Here is an 18,949-nt window from a genome sequence, read left to right on the forward strand (position 1 = left end):
CGGGCTCCCTGCATGGAGCCTGCTTCTGAACCCTTTGTCTCCGCCTCTCTCTGTGTCTCTCATGAATAAAATCTTAAAAAAAAAAAAAGGCCGTGGGAAGGGTAGGAGACTGTTGAAGCAGGAGAGTAACAGGTGCATCACCGATTATAAATAAGAAGATGGCTTGGGAGGGAAGATCAGTTAGTTGAGTGGTTTGTTATCTTTCTTTTCTTTCTATCCTTTTCTTTTTTCTTTCTGTTGTGTTTTTTTTAAAGATTTATTTATTTATTTTATGATAGACAGAGAGAGAGAGAGAGAGGCAGAGACTCAGGAGGAGGGAGAAGCAGGCTCCATGCCGGGAGCCCGACTCGGGTCTCGATCCCAGGACTCCAGGATCGCGCCCTGGGCCAAAGGCAGGTGCCAAATCGCTGAGCCACCCAGGGATTCCCTCTGTTGTGGTTTTAAAGAAAACCAGGCAGGAAATAATGGGGCCTCAACTGAGCCAGAGGAGGTGGTGGCTGAGAGATACCAATGTGTCCACCTAGGACTCAGGGAGGGATTGGCTGTAGGTGCAGGGAGAGGATTCCAGGAAGCTCCTGGCCTGGGCATCTTGGATGCATGATGGAATGAAAGGGGTTGCATTTTGTGCCACTGACTCCTGCCCATGGCCTCCCTGATTAGACCAGGAACGAGCCCCTCACAAATGTTTATAAAGTTGAAGTATAAAAATGTACAGAGGAAGGGCTGGGGACGCTGGTTAGACCGAATGGGTTTTCACAGGGTTGGGGTGGGGACGTGTGGTTTTGGATTCATCTCCAACGTTTTAACTACAAAATAAAAGCTGAGGTAAATGTAGCAGTAGGCGAGGTTTCATTTCTGAGAGCACACGAATGTCACATTGTTTTCTGCACTTGCAGTTTTGGAACTAAATGTAAAAGGCAAATGGCCAAAGAATATGCTTAGAAGCAGAGGAGCTTGAGCTCTATAAAGGGGTTAAACCAGAAAGCGGCGGGGGCGGGGAGCGGTGCGGTTGTCAGTGTTTGTGTGCACGGCGGGTGTGCAGAGCGGAGCCTCCGGAGACCTGCACCCGGCTGGGTGGGTGAGGCTGGGCGGGGGAGGGGCGCGCGGGGAGCTTCCAGCCTGGCCCCGCCCCCGGCCCCGGCCCCGGCCCTCCGGCCCCGCCCCCTCCGGCCCGCCGCAGCTCCTCCTACTTCCGTGACGCCGCCTCCCGTTTCTAGGTAACCTGGGGGGGGGGGGTTTAAACAACGCGGCCGCAAGGCGGGCGCTGCTTGTGGGTCCTCTTCTCCGCCCTTGACCCTCGGACGCTGAGAGCCATGGCCCTGCCGCTGCTGCCTGGCAACAGCTTCAACCGCAACGTGAGTAGCGAGGGCGCCCGAGGTCAGAGGTGCTGGCCAGAATCTGGGGTCCGGCCGTGGCCACGTCCCCTGACCATACTCGGGCATCCTGTTGCTTCACCTCCTGTGCATTGGGAACAACTTGGACCAAACTTTGTGGGCCAGTGAAACCCTCACTTTCTGTCTCCCCTTTCCCTGTCTCTCCAACTGCACCTCCTACCTTAGCTACATTAGATAATGTAAGTAGCCTTTAGTAGGTGGCAGGACCTGGACAGGTAGCCGGCGGTGGTGACGCTGATAGCAATCATCGTTGAGCGTGTAAGGTGGGCCAGGTGCTGTGTTGTCGCCCTACCCGGTATTTGCTGTTTAGGTACTATTTTTATTCCCATTTTAGAGTTGAGGAAACTGAGGCACGGAGCGATGAGTCACTCCCTCACTGGCCAGAGCTACACAGCTTCTGTGTGAAATGGGGTTTCTTCCAGGCAACCAGGTGCCTAGTCCTTGTCCTTCATACATAGTATGAAAGAGAAATGTAGTTACTGTTACCTGGCGCTCTCGAAGCTGCAGGAGGCAGATAGGGAAGGGTTCCACCAGCCCCGAAAGTTTGATCCTAAACTTCCTAGGGCGAAGTGTCCGAACTTGGGAGTTTTTTTTCTTCGTTGAGGCTTTGGAGGCGTTCGTTTCAAAACAAGATGAAAGCACAAAACACACCACCCGACGACGCCAAAAACCCAGAGCACGAGAGAATTTTGCCAATAACAAGTAGCCCCTTATTTAAACACCAGCCGAAAAGCGATTTGTGCTTTTCCTTACAATGGTCTTCACTCTACTTGGGTTTGCCAGTTTCGGCTCCGGGAAGAAGGCCGGTGATACACTGGTGGGATTTAACTAGAGGGATGCCCTCGACGTGTTTGTGCGTGCGTGTTTGTGCGATCGTCGGGTACATTTAGAAAGCAGGAAGCGGATTGAATGAAGCATTTGACTTTGTGGATTCAAAAGTGTTCCCAAGTTGTTGGCCCAAAAGTCCCGATTTCCTCTGCAGCTTTTGGCCGCTGGATTCCGACCTCCACGGAGCAGCTGGCCGGACCAAGTTGCTTTGCTGAACACTGGTTTGTGCATTTTTCAGCTCATGGGTTAGAGGCGGGCCTTCCAGCCTAGCATTGCCCCTTGCTAAGATTAAGGCAGCCACACAAATAAGAAAGACCCCAGAGAGGCCTAGGACGTGAACAAAGATTGCAGAAGTAACGAAGTATGCTACATAAGAGTAATTTTGGGAAAAATCGAAAGTATAGCCTGCAGCATTCGGCCCAAACACTTCAGATTTACTGATGTCTGCCTCCTGCAGAAGTACCACAGCTCCCACATGCAGTGATTAAGAGCAGGAAGGAAAAGCAGTGCTTTGATGAGATCTTTACAATCTGCAAAGCTGTACAGAGTATACCTTTTTTTTTATCGTGAAGTACACATGTGCAGAAAAATGCATAATGGATGATCACAAAACGAACATCAAGAAACACACTCCAAAAACATCTCCCTTGTCTGGGGTTGCCAGGTTTAGCAAATAAAAATATATGTCCCAAATACTGCATGGGACCTACTTACACTAAAAGATTATTTGTTGTTGTTCTCAAATTCAAATTTAACTGAACATCTTGGTATATTATGTGGCAACCCTGCCTATCACTCTTTCCCCCTCTGTTCCTGTCCAGAGTTAACTACACCATTGAGGTTTTGCTTGCTTTTGAACTTTGTGCCCATGTAAATGTCTGGTGTTCTTTTGTGACTGGCTTCTGTTTAGCTCAGTATTATATTTGTGAGATTTGTCCTTGTGGCTGTCTGCAGAGGTAGTTTGTGCATTTTCCTTGCTCTGTAGTATTCCATTGCATGAGTATGACATTTATATATGCTTGTTTGGGGTTATTAAGAATAGTTTGCTGTGACTATGCTTGTTTATGTCTGCTGGTGGAATTGCTCCATCATAGGGTTTTTATACATTCAGCTTTAGTAGACACCATCAAAGTGCTTATACCAGTTTAAATCCCCAGCAGCATGTTCTAGGTTCCTGTCGCTGTGCATCCTAAGAGTTGATAAGGTTGGTCTTTTAAATTGTAGTTCTTTTGATCAGCCAGTATAGTGAAACTCTAGTTTCAATCTGTGCTTACCTGATTCCTAGTGATCTTGAGCATGATTTACACATTTATTGATCACTTGGATATTCTCTTTTGTGTAGTAATTGTTGGTCTCTTGTCTACTCTTTTCTACTGGGTTATCTGCCTTTTTTTACTTAGTGATATGTGGGAATTCTATATAGATTTTGGATATAACTCTTCTGTCTGGCATCTGTGTTGGTAAATATCTTCTAGTCTGTGACTGGCCTTTTTACTTTCTTAATGGTGTTTTTGATGAGTAATTGTTCTTTTAGATTAGTGGTTTTTTTAATTCCTTTTTAAGAAATTGGTCCTTAACACCAAGTTCATGATGATATTTTTCTGTTATCTTCTGGAAATTTTGTTATTTTTATCTTTCACATTTAGGTTTCTAATCTAGTATAAATTTGTGTGTGTGTATGAAAAGAAGTAGGGGTCAGGTTATATTTTTTCCCATATGGATATTCAGTTGACCCAGAAGCATTTTTTAAAGAATACAATTTAGCTGAGTAAATTTTAAAGATCCCACTGGCTTTATGCCACAGTTCATGAATTGACAGCATCTAGTTTAGCGGAAAAGAGCTCTGGACAGTTCTTACAGCAAGACATTTTATAGGCATGGGGGGGGCATTATACTAGGCAAAAAAAAAATCAAATTGGATTGATCACTATAAGGTTACTTTCCTTATGGGATATGGCAGGGGCTTTTTAGGCAGTTTACCAAACTAATGCTGATCAGGCAATTCATGATTGGCGATTCATGATTGGGACAGCCAAAACTCTTAAGTTTCAGTTTGTGACATGGGGCTTAGCATGATCAACTGCATTTAGAGCCTGTTGTCTTCTAAGTCGAGTATCCAATAGACGTGGGTCTGCTTCTAGATTTGTGTATGTATGTATGTATGTATGTATTTATTTATTTATTTATTAAGATTTTATTTATTGCTGAGAGACAGAGGTGGAAACCTTGGCAGAGGGAGAAGCAGGCTCCCTGCAGGGAGCCTGATGTGGGACTTGATCCTAGGACCCAGGGATCATGACCTGGGCCAAAGGTAGATGCTTAACCACTGAGCCACCCAGGTGTACCTTGTGACTGTATTTAAAAATATTTATTTACTTTATGCCTCAGACCAGTAGGAGTGTGTGTGTGCATGCGTGAGTGTGTGTATGAATTAGGGAATGACAGTATACTTATTAGATACCTCGGGCTGTCATTTAACAAACTATATATTGAGTGTCCTTTTATGTGCCTAAATCAGCTGCATTTAGAAAATTTTGTGGCACTAACTTTGGTACTGTGTTGCCAAAAAATTAATATTCTTTTAAAACCTTGTACTTAGTTAAAAGTGTGTTCTCTGGTGCACAGAGTAGTCAAAAAGTCAGTAGAGCCAAATCTGGCTTTTTTTTTTTAATTACCCTCCCCCCACTACCTCCTGCTATTAGAGAACCTTGCTTGCTGAATTAAATTATCAAGTGAAAAACCTTGGCCTCCTGGAGATAGCATAATTACTGGCTGTTTGGGTTTAAAATTATAACACAAGCTAACTTTTACTGCTTTTCTTAGAAATTAAAAAGGAACTGGTTTCTCCCTTAATTAGCTGCTGGTAGTCCATCATGAGCAATAGATTGATTTCTGCCCACAGCTAGGTGATGTGCAGCCTATACTTCTAGCTCTGAAATACAAGAAGTATTGTGCTTTCTAAAATATTAGCATTTGTACCAATGATGACATTAAAATTATGTTGATGTGAATTAATTGAAAACCTTAGGGAAAAAGGTCACAGCTAAATTCCAGACACATGGTATCTTTTTCCAACAATTTACATGCTGGATTTATTTTGAGCTTAAAGAATCTGAGGCATATTGTCAAAAATAATAGGATATTAAAGTTAAAAGGGACATTTCTAGCCAAAGCTGAAAATCTTTTCTACAGCATTTTGGACAGATGGTTGTGTAGCTGGTCCTGAATGCCCCTGATGAATAATGAGTACACTTTGTTATTTATGCCTTGCCACCATCTTAGGAGGGCTTGTTGTAAATAGTCCATCTCTAATTTATAGTGAAGCAACTGTTTCCTTAAGAAAAAACATTATTTGAATTCACAGCAGTAGGATAAAACAAATTCAGAACCTCTCTGCCTCTCTTACAAAAGAGTGTGGGCAATACCTTGACATTTATTTTTATCTAGACCAGTATAAGCCTCCTTACTAATATATAAAGAAATAACATTCTTTGGGAAATTTACCAGCAATTTAAATGATAAACAGCTGAAGGACATACTATGAGTAATACATAGGTGACATATTGACTTCATCAGGTGATGGTGGATAAATCAATTTAAATTTAGTTCAGTGACAAAGATAATGGTAAAACAATCACTTTATTCACAGGTTAGAGGTTTTTCCCAATCTTAAAATTCTGCTTACAGATTCTTGGTTATGTCCATAGTGGTTAATTCCATTGCCTTAAAATAACCTGCATTAGGTGCAAACCCCTCAACCCAACACCTGAGTCCATTAGAGTTTGCGAGTCACGGTAGGAGATCAATTTAATGAATCATGGTCAGCATTAAAAAAAAAATAGTAAGAAACAAGATGGACTAGAAAAGAATAAAAAAATCAGAGTAATGTATGATGGCATGGGAACGGTAAGTGTTCTTCCAGGAACTTTTGTTTCTGTCACCTGTGCATGTGAACTGGGTTGCAGTAAAACCTGTTTGTTATCGTGGTTGCAGAGTGTGAAACACGTTCTCATTAGAGTAGTCTCCACCAGTTCGTGCCTTGGTTTTAAATTCAGAACTTTAGTTTCCTCCCAGGCCAGATCTCCTCTCTTACCCTTCCAGCAAATAGTCTCAACCGATCCTAGTAAGGTTTTTTTTTGTTTTTTGTTTTTTTTTTTAGTTGCTGTAAAATTCACAACATAAAATATACCACTAGCCATTTCAAAGTGTACCATTTGGTGGCATTTGGTACCTCCACAGTGTTTTGCAACCATCATGTCTCGAAGTAGTTTGGAGACCTTGATTGTCTTCATCCCAAGTCTCAGTCTTTTTATCCCAGAGGGACCTTTGAAATGCTTTTCAGCTCTTGGGGACCTCCTGTGTACAAGTGATTTCTACAGCCCATGGTACATTAGCATGATCCATGAGCTGTAGATGTAATGATCCAGTAAGAATTGTCTCTTCTGAGTAAAGACTAATAGGTTTCTGTGGATTTGTTAATTTTGCTTACCTGTTCTGTGTGGTTTTCCTTTCCTGTAAAGGATATCAACTTGGGGGGAGGGATGGGGGGGGGCGGCGAGTGGTGCATAGTTTTTTCCCCTTACTATAACATTTCCTACTTGATTTTTCCCCCCCTTTTCTTCTTATCCAAGTAGGCCTAAAAATCCTCTCATAGTCTCTACTATTGAGGGCCCTAGTAAGGTATGAAACATGGTATGTGGTATGAGCAAAAGGAGTTTTCACCCCTATTTAAAACTAAAAATGGTTTTTAGCCAGTTTTTCTTGAAAAACAAAGAGGCAATCAAGCTTAGCTTACCTTTCTTTCCTTTTTATACATTTAAAAAATTCATAAGGCAGCAGAATGCAGTTCTGTTCAATAAATGTTTTAATCTAAGATGGGATTTACTTTTATAAAGTAGGCTCAGGTGATTTCATTTAAATAAAAGGTAAATTCATTTTAATTGATGCTGTTTACAACATGAAAATACATTGACAATGTTAAATAAGTTACTAAAACCATGTGGCAAAGCAATATGAATAAAAATATAGCCTAAGACTTAATTTTTCTTTTTTTATGTATATTTTTTATTGGAGTTCAATTTACCAACATATAGCATAACACCCAGTGCTCATCACCCAGTCACCCACCCCCCCCACCTCCCTTTCCACTACCGCTTGTTCGTTTCCCAGAGTTAGGTGTCTCTCATGTTTTGTCACCCTCTCTGATTTTTCCCACTCATTTTCTCTCCTTTCCCCTATAATCCCTTTCATTATTTTTTATATTCCCTGTATGAGTGAAACCATATAATGATTGTCCTTCTCCAATTGACTTACTTCACTCAACAAAATATCCTCCATTTCCATCCACGTCAAAGCAAATGGTGGGTATTCATAGTTTCTGATGGCTGAGGAATATTCCATTGTATACATAGACCACAGCTTCTTTATCCATTCATCTTTCGATGGACACCGAGGCTCCTTCCACAGTTTGGCTATTGTGGACATTGCTGCTAGAAACATTGGGGTGCAGGTGTTCTGGTGTTTCACTGCATAAGACTTAATTTCATATGAGACTTAAAAGTTAAGCTTTATGGAGTGTCAGGGTGGCTTAGTAGGTTCAGCATCTGACTCTTGGTTTCCGCTCAGGCCATGACCTCATGGGTAGTGAGATGGAGCCCTGTGTGGGGCTCTGTGCTCAGTGAGGAGTCTCAGTACCCAGTTAAATTCATTCATTTCATTTTGCTTTTGCTTTTTTCTCTTCTTTAAAAAATTTTTTTAACTTAAAAGTTAAGATTTTTATTTTATTTGAGATAGAGAACTCTCGAGAGGGAATTGCAGGGAGGAGGATGCAGGTGGAAGAAACAGACTCCTTGCTGAGCAGGGACCCCATGTAGGACTTGATCCCAGGACCCCGAGATCAGATGCTTAACGTTTGGGAATAGCAATGGAATATTATGTCATTTCCAAAGTATGAATGGCAGCTTCAAGAAGTGGCCCAGTCTGAAATAACGGGATTTCAAGGACATTTCAATAGTTACTGGAAACAAATAACAAAATACTTTATTATTATTATTATTTTTAAAGATTTTATTTATGAAAGAGAGAGAGGGAGAGGGAGGGAGAGGGAGGCAGAGACACAGGCAGAGGGAGAAGCAGGCTCCATGCAGGGAGCCCGACATGGGACTCCATCCTGGGTCTCCAGGGTCACGCCCTGGGCTGAAGGCGGCGCTAAATGGCTGAGCCACCCGGGCTGCCCAGCAAAATACTTTAAATCAAAATCATCCCATGATGTGGCACCAATAGACCCTTATTTCTGTCCTGTGATTCCTCACCACCAACTCCTTTCCTTGGCTGTTTATTTTCTAACAGTTTTATTGAGGTATAACTTATATATCATAAAGTTCACCCATTTACAATACACAGTTCAGCGGAGTTTACTATAATTACAAAGATGTGCAACTACAATCTAACTTTAGAACACTTTCATCATCCCAAAAAGAAGCCTCATACCCCATTAGCAACCACTCCTCATTTCATTGCCTCCCCAATATGGGCCTAGGCAACCATCATCTTTCCATGTCTCTAGATTTGCCTGTTCTGCACGTTTCACACAAATGGGCTCATACACTGTGCAGTCTTTTACATATTGTTTTTAGTACCTTCTTGAAGTTCGTCCATGTAGTAGCATGTAACATGAGCCGAAGGCAGATGTTTAATGGACTGAGCTACACAGGTTCCCCTAATTTAAAATTTAGGTAGTTAACATGCAGGGCAATATTGGTTTCTGGAGTGGAATTCACTGATTCATCACATATATCTTTTAGAACTTCTATTATAGTATAAAAATAAAACACGTATGTGGTTTCAAAGTCAAATTTACAAAGTGAGGTGCATTCAGATAAGTATAGCTTTTATCCCTATCCTTCAATCTTGTTATCTCTCCCCCTTTCTTCTATAAGTAGCTTAACCTCAAACTTTTTTTTTTATCTTTTCTTTCTCTGGTTCTGAAACAGCTAATTTTAAAATGTTTTCACATGACCTCTTATTAAACAAATGGCAGCATACTCCAGACATTCTCTTATATCTTCCATTTTTTCTTGTAACAGTGTATCTTGGAGATCTCAGTGTACAGTTTTCCTCATGCCTTTGAATGTGTGATCCATTCACAGCTCCATAGTACTCCATTGTGTGGATATACCATAGTTTGTTCAACCCATCCCCCTTTGATATATAGTTGTGTTATTTCCTTTTTTTTTTTAAGATTTTATTTATTTATTAGAGACACACAGAGAGAGCGAGAGAGAGAGAGAGGCAGAGACACAGGCAGAGGGAGAAGCAGGCTCCATGCAGGGAGCCTGACGTGGGATTTGATCCCGGGTCTCCAGGATCAGGCCCTGGGCCAAAGATGGCACTAAACCGCTGAGCCACCGGGGATGCCCTAGTTGTGTTATTTCCATTCTTTTGTTCTTACAGATATTGCTGCAACAGATAGCCAAAGTTGTGCTTCAGAAGAAACTATTGAAAAAGTAAAAAGGCAGCCTATGGTATGGGAGACGATATCTGCAAAGTGTATTATCTGATGAGGGAGTTATATCCAGTATATATAAAAGTGAGCAAAGGATCTGAATAGACATTGCTCCAGAAAACCTTTACAGATAGCCACAAACACATGAAAAGATGCTCATGTCATTATTTGTTAGGAAAGTGCAAATCAAAACTCTATAGTCCATAGGATGGCTGTAACAACAACAACAACAAAAAAACCAGTAACAGGGGCACCTGGGTGCCATGTGCGTTCATTCCTTTATTGATTTAACAACTATTTCCTGAGCACCTCCCGGTGCCTGTGCCTGTTCCAGCTCTGGGGTGGAGCAGTGAACCACAGCAGACACGAGTCTCTGCTCTCCTGGGAGCTTACATTCTCATAGGCGAAAATAGGGTAAAGTCACAAACCAGATGCTAAGCAAAATAAATAAAATCACGTGGAACGTCTGGGTGGCTCAGTGGTTGAGTGTCTGCCTTTGGCTCAGGGCATGATCTCGGAGTCCTAGGATTCAGTCCCACGTAGGGCTCCCTTTTGGGAACCTGATTCTCCCCTCTGCCTATATCTCTGCCTCTCTCTCTGGATCTCTCATGAATAAATAAATGAAATCTTAAAAGAAAATAACAGGTGTTGACAAGGATATGGAGAAATTGGATCCCTCATGCATCACTGGTAGGGATATTAAACAGTGCTGCTATGGAAAGTTTGCAGGTTCACAAAAGTTTAAACGTAGAGTTACTATATGATGCAGCACCCCCAGGTATATACCCAAGGGAAAACATACATCCACAAAGAAACACAAATGTGAATGTTTTTAACAACATTATTCATATTAGCTGAAAAATAGAAAAAACCAAACTGTCCATCAACTGATGAATGGATAAATAAAATGTAGTATATCCATACAATGGAATATTATTTGGCCATAAAAATACTGATACATGGGGCACCTAGGTGGCTCAGTTGGTTAGGCTTCTGCCCTCAGCTCAGGTCATGATCTCAGGGTCCTGGGTTCAAGTCCTTTATCAGGCTTCCTGCTCAGCAGGAGAGTCTGCTTCTCCCTCTCCCTCTGTCCCTGCTTGTTCTTGGTCACTTGCTTGCTCACTTGCTTGCGTGCTATCTCTCTCTCTGAAATCTTAAAAAAGTGATACATGCTACAAAATGGGTGGACTTCAAAAAGATACTAAAAACAATATATAAAAGACTGCACAGTGTATGAGCCCATTTGTGTGAAATGTACAGAACAGGCAAATCTAGAGACATGGAAAGTAGATGATGGTTGCCTAGACCCATATTGGGGAGGCAATGAAATGAGGAGTGATTGCTAATGGGGTATGAGGCTTCTTTTTGGGATGATGAAAGTGTTCTAAAGTTAGATCGTAGTTGTACATCTTTGTAATTACAGTAAACTCTGCTGAATTGTGTATTGTAAATGGGTGAACTTTATGATGTATAAGTTATACCTCAATAAAACTGTTAGAAAATAGCCAAAGAAAGGAGTTGGTGGGGGATCCCTGGGTGGCTCAGAGGTTTAGTGCCTGCCTTGGCCCAGGGCGTGGTCCTGGAGTCTGAGGATTGAGTCCCGCGTTGGGCTCCTGACATGGAGCCTGCTTCTCCCTCCTCCTGTGTCTCTGCCTCTCTCTCTATGTCTATCATAAATCAATCAATCAATCTTTTAAAAAAAAAGAAAGGAGTTGGTGGTGAGGAATCACAGGACAGAAATAAGTGTCTATTGGTGCCACATCATGGGATGATTTTGATTTAAAGTATTTTGTTATTTGTTTCCAGAACTATTGAAATGTCCTTGAAATCCCATTATTTCAGACTGGGCCACTTCTTAAAGCTGCCATACATACTTTGGAAATGACATAATATTCTATTGCTAATCCCAGATGTTAATTTGGGGTTCAGAAATTAGAGTCCCTTGCCTATTCGGGGATCAAACACCTAACTTTGGTTGCTTTTGTAGTCTTAAATTTTATAGCTATGTCCTATAGGATAGACTTTTGGCTTTTAGTAACAGAATACCTGACTAATGGTGGCTTAAGCCAAATTGATTTTCTCATCAGAAGAACTGTAGAGGTGTGTGGCAGTTTCAGGTTTAGGCAGTGGCTGATGAATGTCATAAAGGACTCAAACTCTTTTGATATCTCCATTCTGCCATCATTAGAATGTTGGCTTTTCATCCTTAGGTCTGTGGCCTCATGGTTGCAAGGTGGTTGCCTCAGTTCCAGACATCACAACGTCTCATAACCATGTTCAAGACCAGTAGAAAGGAGAGGGGGGAAAAGGCTTTTGTATGAGAAGGTGAAGTGTTTTTCAGCACCCCCAGATTTCCCTCTTACATCTTACTGGCTAAAGTTGGGTCATGTGGCTCTCCTTTGCTAGAGGGGTATTGGGAACTTGATTTTTCACCATCTATTTTTGGAGCTGGGAAAGAGATAAGGCAGTAAATAATGGCTTTTGGGAGTTAAAGACTTGGCCACACCAGCCACAGACTTGATACCTGTGAGTCTAGATGCCTCCTCAGCATTTCTTTTGTTCCTTCTTCCTTTTTTGTGTGTGTGGGGGAGGGGCAGAGAGAGAGGAAGAGAGAATCAATCCTAAGCAGGCTACACTTGGCATGGGCCCTGACTGGGGGCTCAATGAGATCATGACCTGAGCTGAAAGCAGGAGTCCCATGCTTAGCCTACTGAGCCACCAGGTGCCCCAGCATCTCTTCCTTTAAAACATTTTTGTTTCTGTTTTTTTTTTTTTAAGATTTTATTTATTCATGAGAGACACACAGAGAGAGAGGCAGAGACAGGCAGAGGGAGAAGCAGGCCCCCTGCAGGGAGCCCGATGGGGAACTCAGGGGCACAGGATCACGCCCTGAGCCAAAGGCAGACGCTCAACCACTGAGCCACCCAGGCGTCCCTGTTTCTGTTTTTTAATATACAGACAACACATGAATATACCACCATTGTAAAAAAAAAAAAAAAAAAAAAAAAAGAGGAGAAAGAAAGAAACTCAAATGACACTATTCTTTTTTACCAGTTTTCTTTTCCATAATGGAAAACAAGCTTAATACTCCAGTTAGGGATCCCTGGGTGGCGCAATGGTTTAGTGACTGCCTTTGGCCCAGGGCACGATCCTGGAGACCCGGGATCGAATCCCACGTCGGGTTCCGGGTGCATGGAGCCTGCTTCTCCCTCTGCCTTTGTCTCTGCCTCTCTCTCTCTCTCTCTCTCTCTCTCTCTCTCTCTCTCTGTGTGTGTGTGACTATCATAAAAAAAAAATACTCCAGTTAAACTGGCATACTCACTGCTGCCCTTTGAATATATTGTGGACTCTATTATTAAACCAGTCAATTATTGATTTACTTGCCTTCTTCCTGACAGCATTCTCCTGCTTCTCCCTGTTCCCAGCTAGATCTTAGCCTTCCTTTGAAGGGTGCCTCTACTCCCTCCTTCTCATTAAAGCCTTCCCCAATCATTTCAGCAGGAGCCTCTCTCTGTCTGCACATAACCCTGAACACACCTACATTGTCCACACCACCCATTGATTGGCTTATATTGCCTGTGCTGTGTTTTTGCGTTCTTTATGTGTGATTTTCTTTTTTAAAGATTTTATTTATTCATGAGAGAGAGAGAGAGAGAGAGAGAGAGAGAGAGAGGCAGAGACACAGGCAGAGGCAGAAGCAGGCTCCATGCAGGGAGCCCGACGAGGGACTCGATCCCGGGTCTCCAGGATCAGGCCCTGGGCTGCAGGCTGCGCTAAACCGCTGAGGCACCGGGGCTGCCCTTTTTGTGTGATTGTGACACTCCTCTGCCGACTGAGACACTGTGATTGATTGCCCTTTGGGTTGCTATCCCTGACCCCTGACAGGCCCTTAATAGGTGCCTCTTGGGTGCCGCTGTCCACCTGTGGCAGCTATCCCTAAAAACTAGGGGGGGGGGAATAAACATAGTTCAGGAGAATCATCTCTGGAATTAATTTCTCGCTTGTATCTTCCACTGCCACGGTGGAGCAGAGTATTTCTTATTTTAGCAACAGTGAACATAAGAGAGGAAAAAAGTCATTTGCTTTTGTGGCTTAAATAGGTTATAAGCCTCTCAGGATGCATGGCTTACGTAAAGCATCTAGGATAGCATGAAGATGTCACATACAAGTTGTGACTCAAAGCCTCTTCTGTGGCCTTTTGTGCCATGCGGAGGGACATTTCTCTTTTCCTTGTTGGCATCCAGTTTGGCTCTTTCTGGAAGCAGCACATTTTTCTCTGAGCATTCATTAGGCAGGAGCCCCTTAAGAGACCAGTCTCCTGAGAACAGGATTCCAGATATGCACCAGTGCAAACGTAAGGGGATTTCTTGGGCCATTTCCTGAGAAGTTTATCCTCTTACTATAGTTGTAGAAAGGGCAGAGCCAACTCAGAGGGGGAGGGGGTCACCAAAGCAAAAGGAAGGGGGGAAATAGGCATTTTCACTCTCTCATTAGCCAGGCCCCAGGATGCCTGAATTCGATCTGTGACATAGTGACCAGACTGGCCAGCTGAAGGCCAAACAACCTTTTTACTTTCCTGACTATGCACTTGGCATCTGCAAAGAGGGGGAATGGTCACAATTGCTGGAGTTTGGGGGGCGGGTAGGGGGAACAGGTCCATGCACTTGGCTTACAATTAATTTAGACTACTTTTTCTTCACCACATGGATTTGGCAATTGAAACAGAGATGTTTGGTTTATCATTTATGTGACTGTTTCCATCTCATTTTTGTGACTCATTTATTGCTCATCTGTGTTCACATTTGTACTTCAGACTTTATAAAAAGCACCTGTGTGGAATGTCTCCTAGTTACCAAGGAAAGTAGACCCTCTCTTTCATTTTATCGTTAATTGAAATTTTTATTGAGAAAATGATAGATTCACATGGAGTTCTAAGAAATAATATAGAAATGCATGCCCTTTACTCCATTTCTCATTGGTACCATTTTGCAAAACTGTAGTATAATAGCACAACCAGGATATTATCATCAATATTATCCACTGATTCTATTAAGATTTCCCCAGCTTTACTTATACTCATTTGTGTGTGTGCATTTAGTCTGTATGGTTCAAGTGTGTAGGTTGCTGTGATCCACCCTGACAGTGAAGATGCGGACCAGTTTCAGCATCACAAGGATCCGTCCTGTTGCTCTTTTATAACCCCACCCACCTCCTTCCTAACAACTGCCCCCCTAAACATCTCTGACCTCTGGCAACCACTAATCTGTACTCCACTTATAAGTGTTTTAAAACCAATTTTACTTGTTTGCTTGCTTGCAAGAGTGAGAACATGCACAGGGAGCAGCGCAGGGAGAGGGACAAGCAGACTCCCCACTGAGCAGGAAGCCCACCTTGGGGCTCCATCCCAGGATCCTGAGATCATGACCTGAGCTGAAATCAGGAGTCAGACACTTAACCAACTGAGCCACCCAGGTGCCCCCTAAAATTTCATTACTTTGGAAAAGTTACACAAATGGAATTACATACAGTATGTACCTCTTGGGATTATTATTATTTTTCACTGGGCTTAATTTTTTTTAAAATTTTTATTTATTTATGATAGTCACACAGAGGGAGAGAGAGAGAGAGAGGCAGAGACACAGGCAGAGGGAGAAGCAGGCTCCATGCACCGGGAGCCCGACGTGGGATTCGATCCTGGGTCTCCAGGATTGCACCCTGGGCCAAAGGCAGGCGCTAAACCGCTGCGCCACCCAGGGATCCCTGGGCTTAATTTTTTGATGACTTGTCTAGCTAGTTGCATATATTAGTTGTTCATTTTTATTGCTAAGTAGTATTCCATGTATGTACCAGTTTCTCTCACTGTTTACTTGCTGGAGAACATCTGAGTGATGACTAGTTTTTGGCTGTTAGGGATACAGCTGCTTGGGCATTTCTATGTGGACATGTGTTTTCATTTTCTGAGATAATTATCCAAGATGGCAATTTTTGGATCATATGGGAATTACATGTTTAGATTTTTTTTTAAGATTTTATTTATTTATTTGAAAGAGAGCAAAAGGGCAAGAAAGCGTGAGAGGGGAGGGGCGGGGCAAAGAGAGAATCTCAAGCAGACTCCATGCTGAGTGCAAGGGCTCAACGAGGAGTTCAGTCCCATGACCCATGAGATCATGACCTGAGCCAAAACCAAGAGTTGGATGCTCAACTGACTGAGGCACCCTTGCATGTTTAGTTTTACAAAAAACGTACCAAACTATTTTTGAGAGCGAATGTACCATTTTACATTCCCCAGAGCCGCGTATGAGTGATCTAGTTTGTCCACCCTAGTCAGCATTTAGTGTTGCCACCATTTTTTATTTTAGCTGATAGGTGTATAGTGATATCACATTGTGGGTTTACTTGGCATTTCTCTGATGTCTTATGTATGAGTTGAATATCTTTTCATGTGCTTATTTGCCATCTGTATTTTCACCTTGGTGAAATGTCTGGTTATATCTTTTGCCTGTTTTTAGTTGGATTGTGGTGTTACCATTGAGCTTTGAGAATTCTTCATATATTCTAGATACTAGCGCCCTTTGGCTAAGATGTTGTTTGCACATATTTTCTCCCAGTCTGTAGCTTGTCTTTTCATCCTATTAACTGTTTTTTGCATAGCAAAAAAGTTTCTAATTTTGATGAGGTCCAGTTTATCAATTTTTCCTTTTATGGATCGTGCTTTTGATGTTAAGTCTAAGAACTCTTCTGCCCAGGTCTAGATACTGAAGATTTTTTTCCTCTGTTTTTTCCTAAAATTTTCATAGTTTCACATTTTATGTTCAAGCCTGTGATTCATTTTGAGTTGATTGTTATATAAGGTATGAGATTTAGGCCAGGATCCATTTTATTTTGTCTATCGATATCCAATTACTCCAGCACCATTTGTTGAAACAGCTATCCTTCCTCTATTGAATTGCTTTTGCACCTTTTTAAAAACTTATTTGAGCATTTGGATGGTCTTTTTTGTTGTCTTCTGTTCTGTTGGTCTACATGTCTGTCCTTCTGCCAGTGCCACACTTTTTATTACTATAGTAATACTGTAAACCTTAATATCTGGTATAGTGGTTTCTTCCACTTTACTTTTTGTTCTCAAGATTCTTCTCTGTCTAGAGCCTGTGCCTTCCATGTGAATTTTATTTTATTTTATTTTATTTTATTTATTATTTATTTATTCATTTATTTATTTTTCCATGTGAATTTTAGAATCTGCTTGTCTCTGTCTACAAATAACTTTGCTGGGGTATTGATGGGGTCACACTAAACCTCTAGATCATTTGGGGGGAGAATTGGCATCTTTATTATGTAGAGTCTTCCAACCCATGAGCATGATCTGTCTCTCCATTTCTTTAGGCCTTTTTTGATTTTTTTTTTCATCAACATTGTGTAATTTTTAGCTCACAGATCCTGTACCTTTGCAGTGATTGTAAATGATACCGTGCTTTAAATTTCAGTCTCACATGTTCATTGTTAGCATATAGAAGTGTGATTTGACTTTTATTTGTTGATCTTGCATCCTGTGAACCTGTTGAACTCAATTATTAGTTGTAGGAATTTTTTTTTGTGAATGATTTTACATAAACAACCCTGTCACCTACAAATAGAGGTAGTTCTTTTTCTTCCCTTCCAATTTGTATCCCTTTTATTTATTTTTCTTGCCTTACTGTAGTTAGTAGGACTTCTAATAATGTGTTGAATAAGAGTAGAACAGACATTCTTGCTTTGTTCCTGATTTTGGGAGAACATTTAGTTTTTCACTATTAAGTGTGATGTTAGCTATAGATTTTTTGTAGATGTTCTTTACCAAGTAACTCTCCTATATTCTTTTTGTGGGTCTTTATCATGAATGGGTGTTGTGTTTAACAAATGTGTTTAACCTGTATTAACTGATAGAATGATTTGAATTTTCTCCATCTGTTGATAGGGTAGATTACATCGATTTTGAAATGTTGACCCAGCCTTGCATAATAAATCCCATGTGGTCATAGTGTATAATTCTTTGTATATAGTGCCAGACTCAACTTCTTCATTTTTTTTTTTTTTTTTTTTTTGGTGGAGGATTTTTGCATCTATGGTCATGAGAAATTTTGGTCTGTAGTTCTCTGTTTTTGTTTTTTCTTTTAAAGATTTCATTTATTTATTCATGAGAGAGAGAGAGAGAGAGAGAGAGAGAGAGGCAGAGAGGCAGAGATACAGGCAGAGGGAGAAGCAGGCTTCCTGCAAGGAGCTGGATGCGGAACTTGATCCTGGATCCCAGGATCATGCCCTGAGCCTAAGGCAGACTCTCAACTGCTGAGCCACCCAGGCGTCCCTGTAGGTTTCTGTTTTTGAATTGTCCTCTCTGATTTTGGTATCAAGATAATACTGACAATAAAATGAGTTGGGAAGGGGAGCCAGGGTGGCTCAGCGGTTTAACACCTGCCTTCGGCCCAGGGCGGGATCCTGGAGACCCGGGATCGAGTCCCACGTTGGGCTCCCTGCGTGGAGCCTGCTTCTCCCTCTGCCTATGTCTCTGCCTTTCTCTGTCTCTCTCATGAATAAATAAATAAAATCATGAATAAATAAATAAAACCTTAAAAAAATGGTTGGGAAGAGTTCCCTCTGTTTTATTTTCAGGAAGAGATTGCATAAAATTGGCATTAATTCTTGTTTAAATATTTGGTAAAATTCTTCAGTAAAGCCAGCTGGGCATACGGATTTCTTTTTGGCTTTTAGTTATAAATTGAGGTTCTTTAAAGGTTACTATTCAGATTATTTCATCTTGGCTGAGTTTGGGTAGTTTGTGGTTTTGAGAAATTGGTTCACTTTTTTTAAGTTGTTGAATTTGTGTGTTGTCAAGTTGGTCAAAGTGTTCCCTTATTATCCTTCTAATGGCTATGGCATCTATAAAGATACTCCGTTTCATTTCTGATATTGATGGTTTGTATCTTAACTCTTTTTAGAAGTTTTTCCAGGGACCCTTGGGTGGCTCAGTGGTTGAGCATCTGCCTTCAGCTCAGGTCGTGATCCCACAGTCCCCGGATGAGTCCTGCATCAGGCTCCTCTGCAGGGAACCTGCTTCTTCCTCTGCCTGTGTCTCTGCCCCTCTTTTTGTCGCTCTCATGAATAAATAAATAAATAAAATCTTAAAGAAAAATAAAAGCTTTTTCAGTCTTACTAGAGATTAATTTTATTAGTATATTTTTTGAAGAAC

General features: G+C 41.6%; 1 protein-coding gene across 3 annotated transcripts in view; it reads left to right on the forward strand.

The window, feature by feature from the left end:
* The first annotated feature begins 1,224 nt into the window (after positions 1-1,224).
* Positions 1,225-18,949, forward strand: part of EFHC2 (EF-hand domain containing 2) — a 195,379-nt gene continuing 177,654 nt past the window's right edge. For all 3 annotated transcript variants that reach the window (XM_072818319.1, XM_072818320.1, XM_072818321.1), the window contains exon 1: positions 1,225-1,355. In XM_072818319.1, coding sequence (XP_072674420.1) covers positions 1,314-1,355 — 42 coding nt within the window. In that variant the 5' untranslated portion in view covers positions 1,225-1,313. The remainder of the gene's footprint in view (positions 1,356-18,949) is intronic.

The sequence above is a fragment of the Canis lupus genome, chromosome X, assembly GCF_048164855.1.
Source record: "Canis lupus baileyi chromosome X, mCanLup2.hap1, whole genome shotgun sequence".
In the NCBI taxonomy this organism is placed as follows: Eukaryota; Metazoa; Chordata; class Mammalia; order Carnivora; family Canidae; genus Canis; species Canis lupus.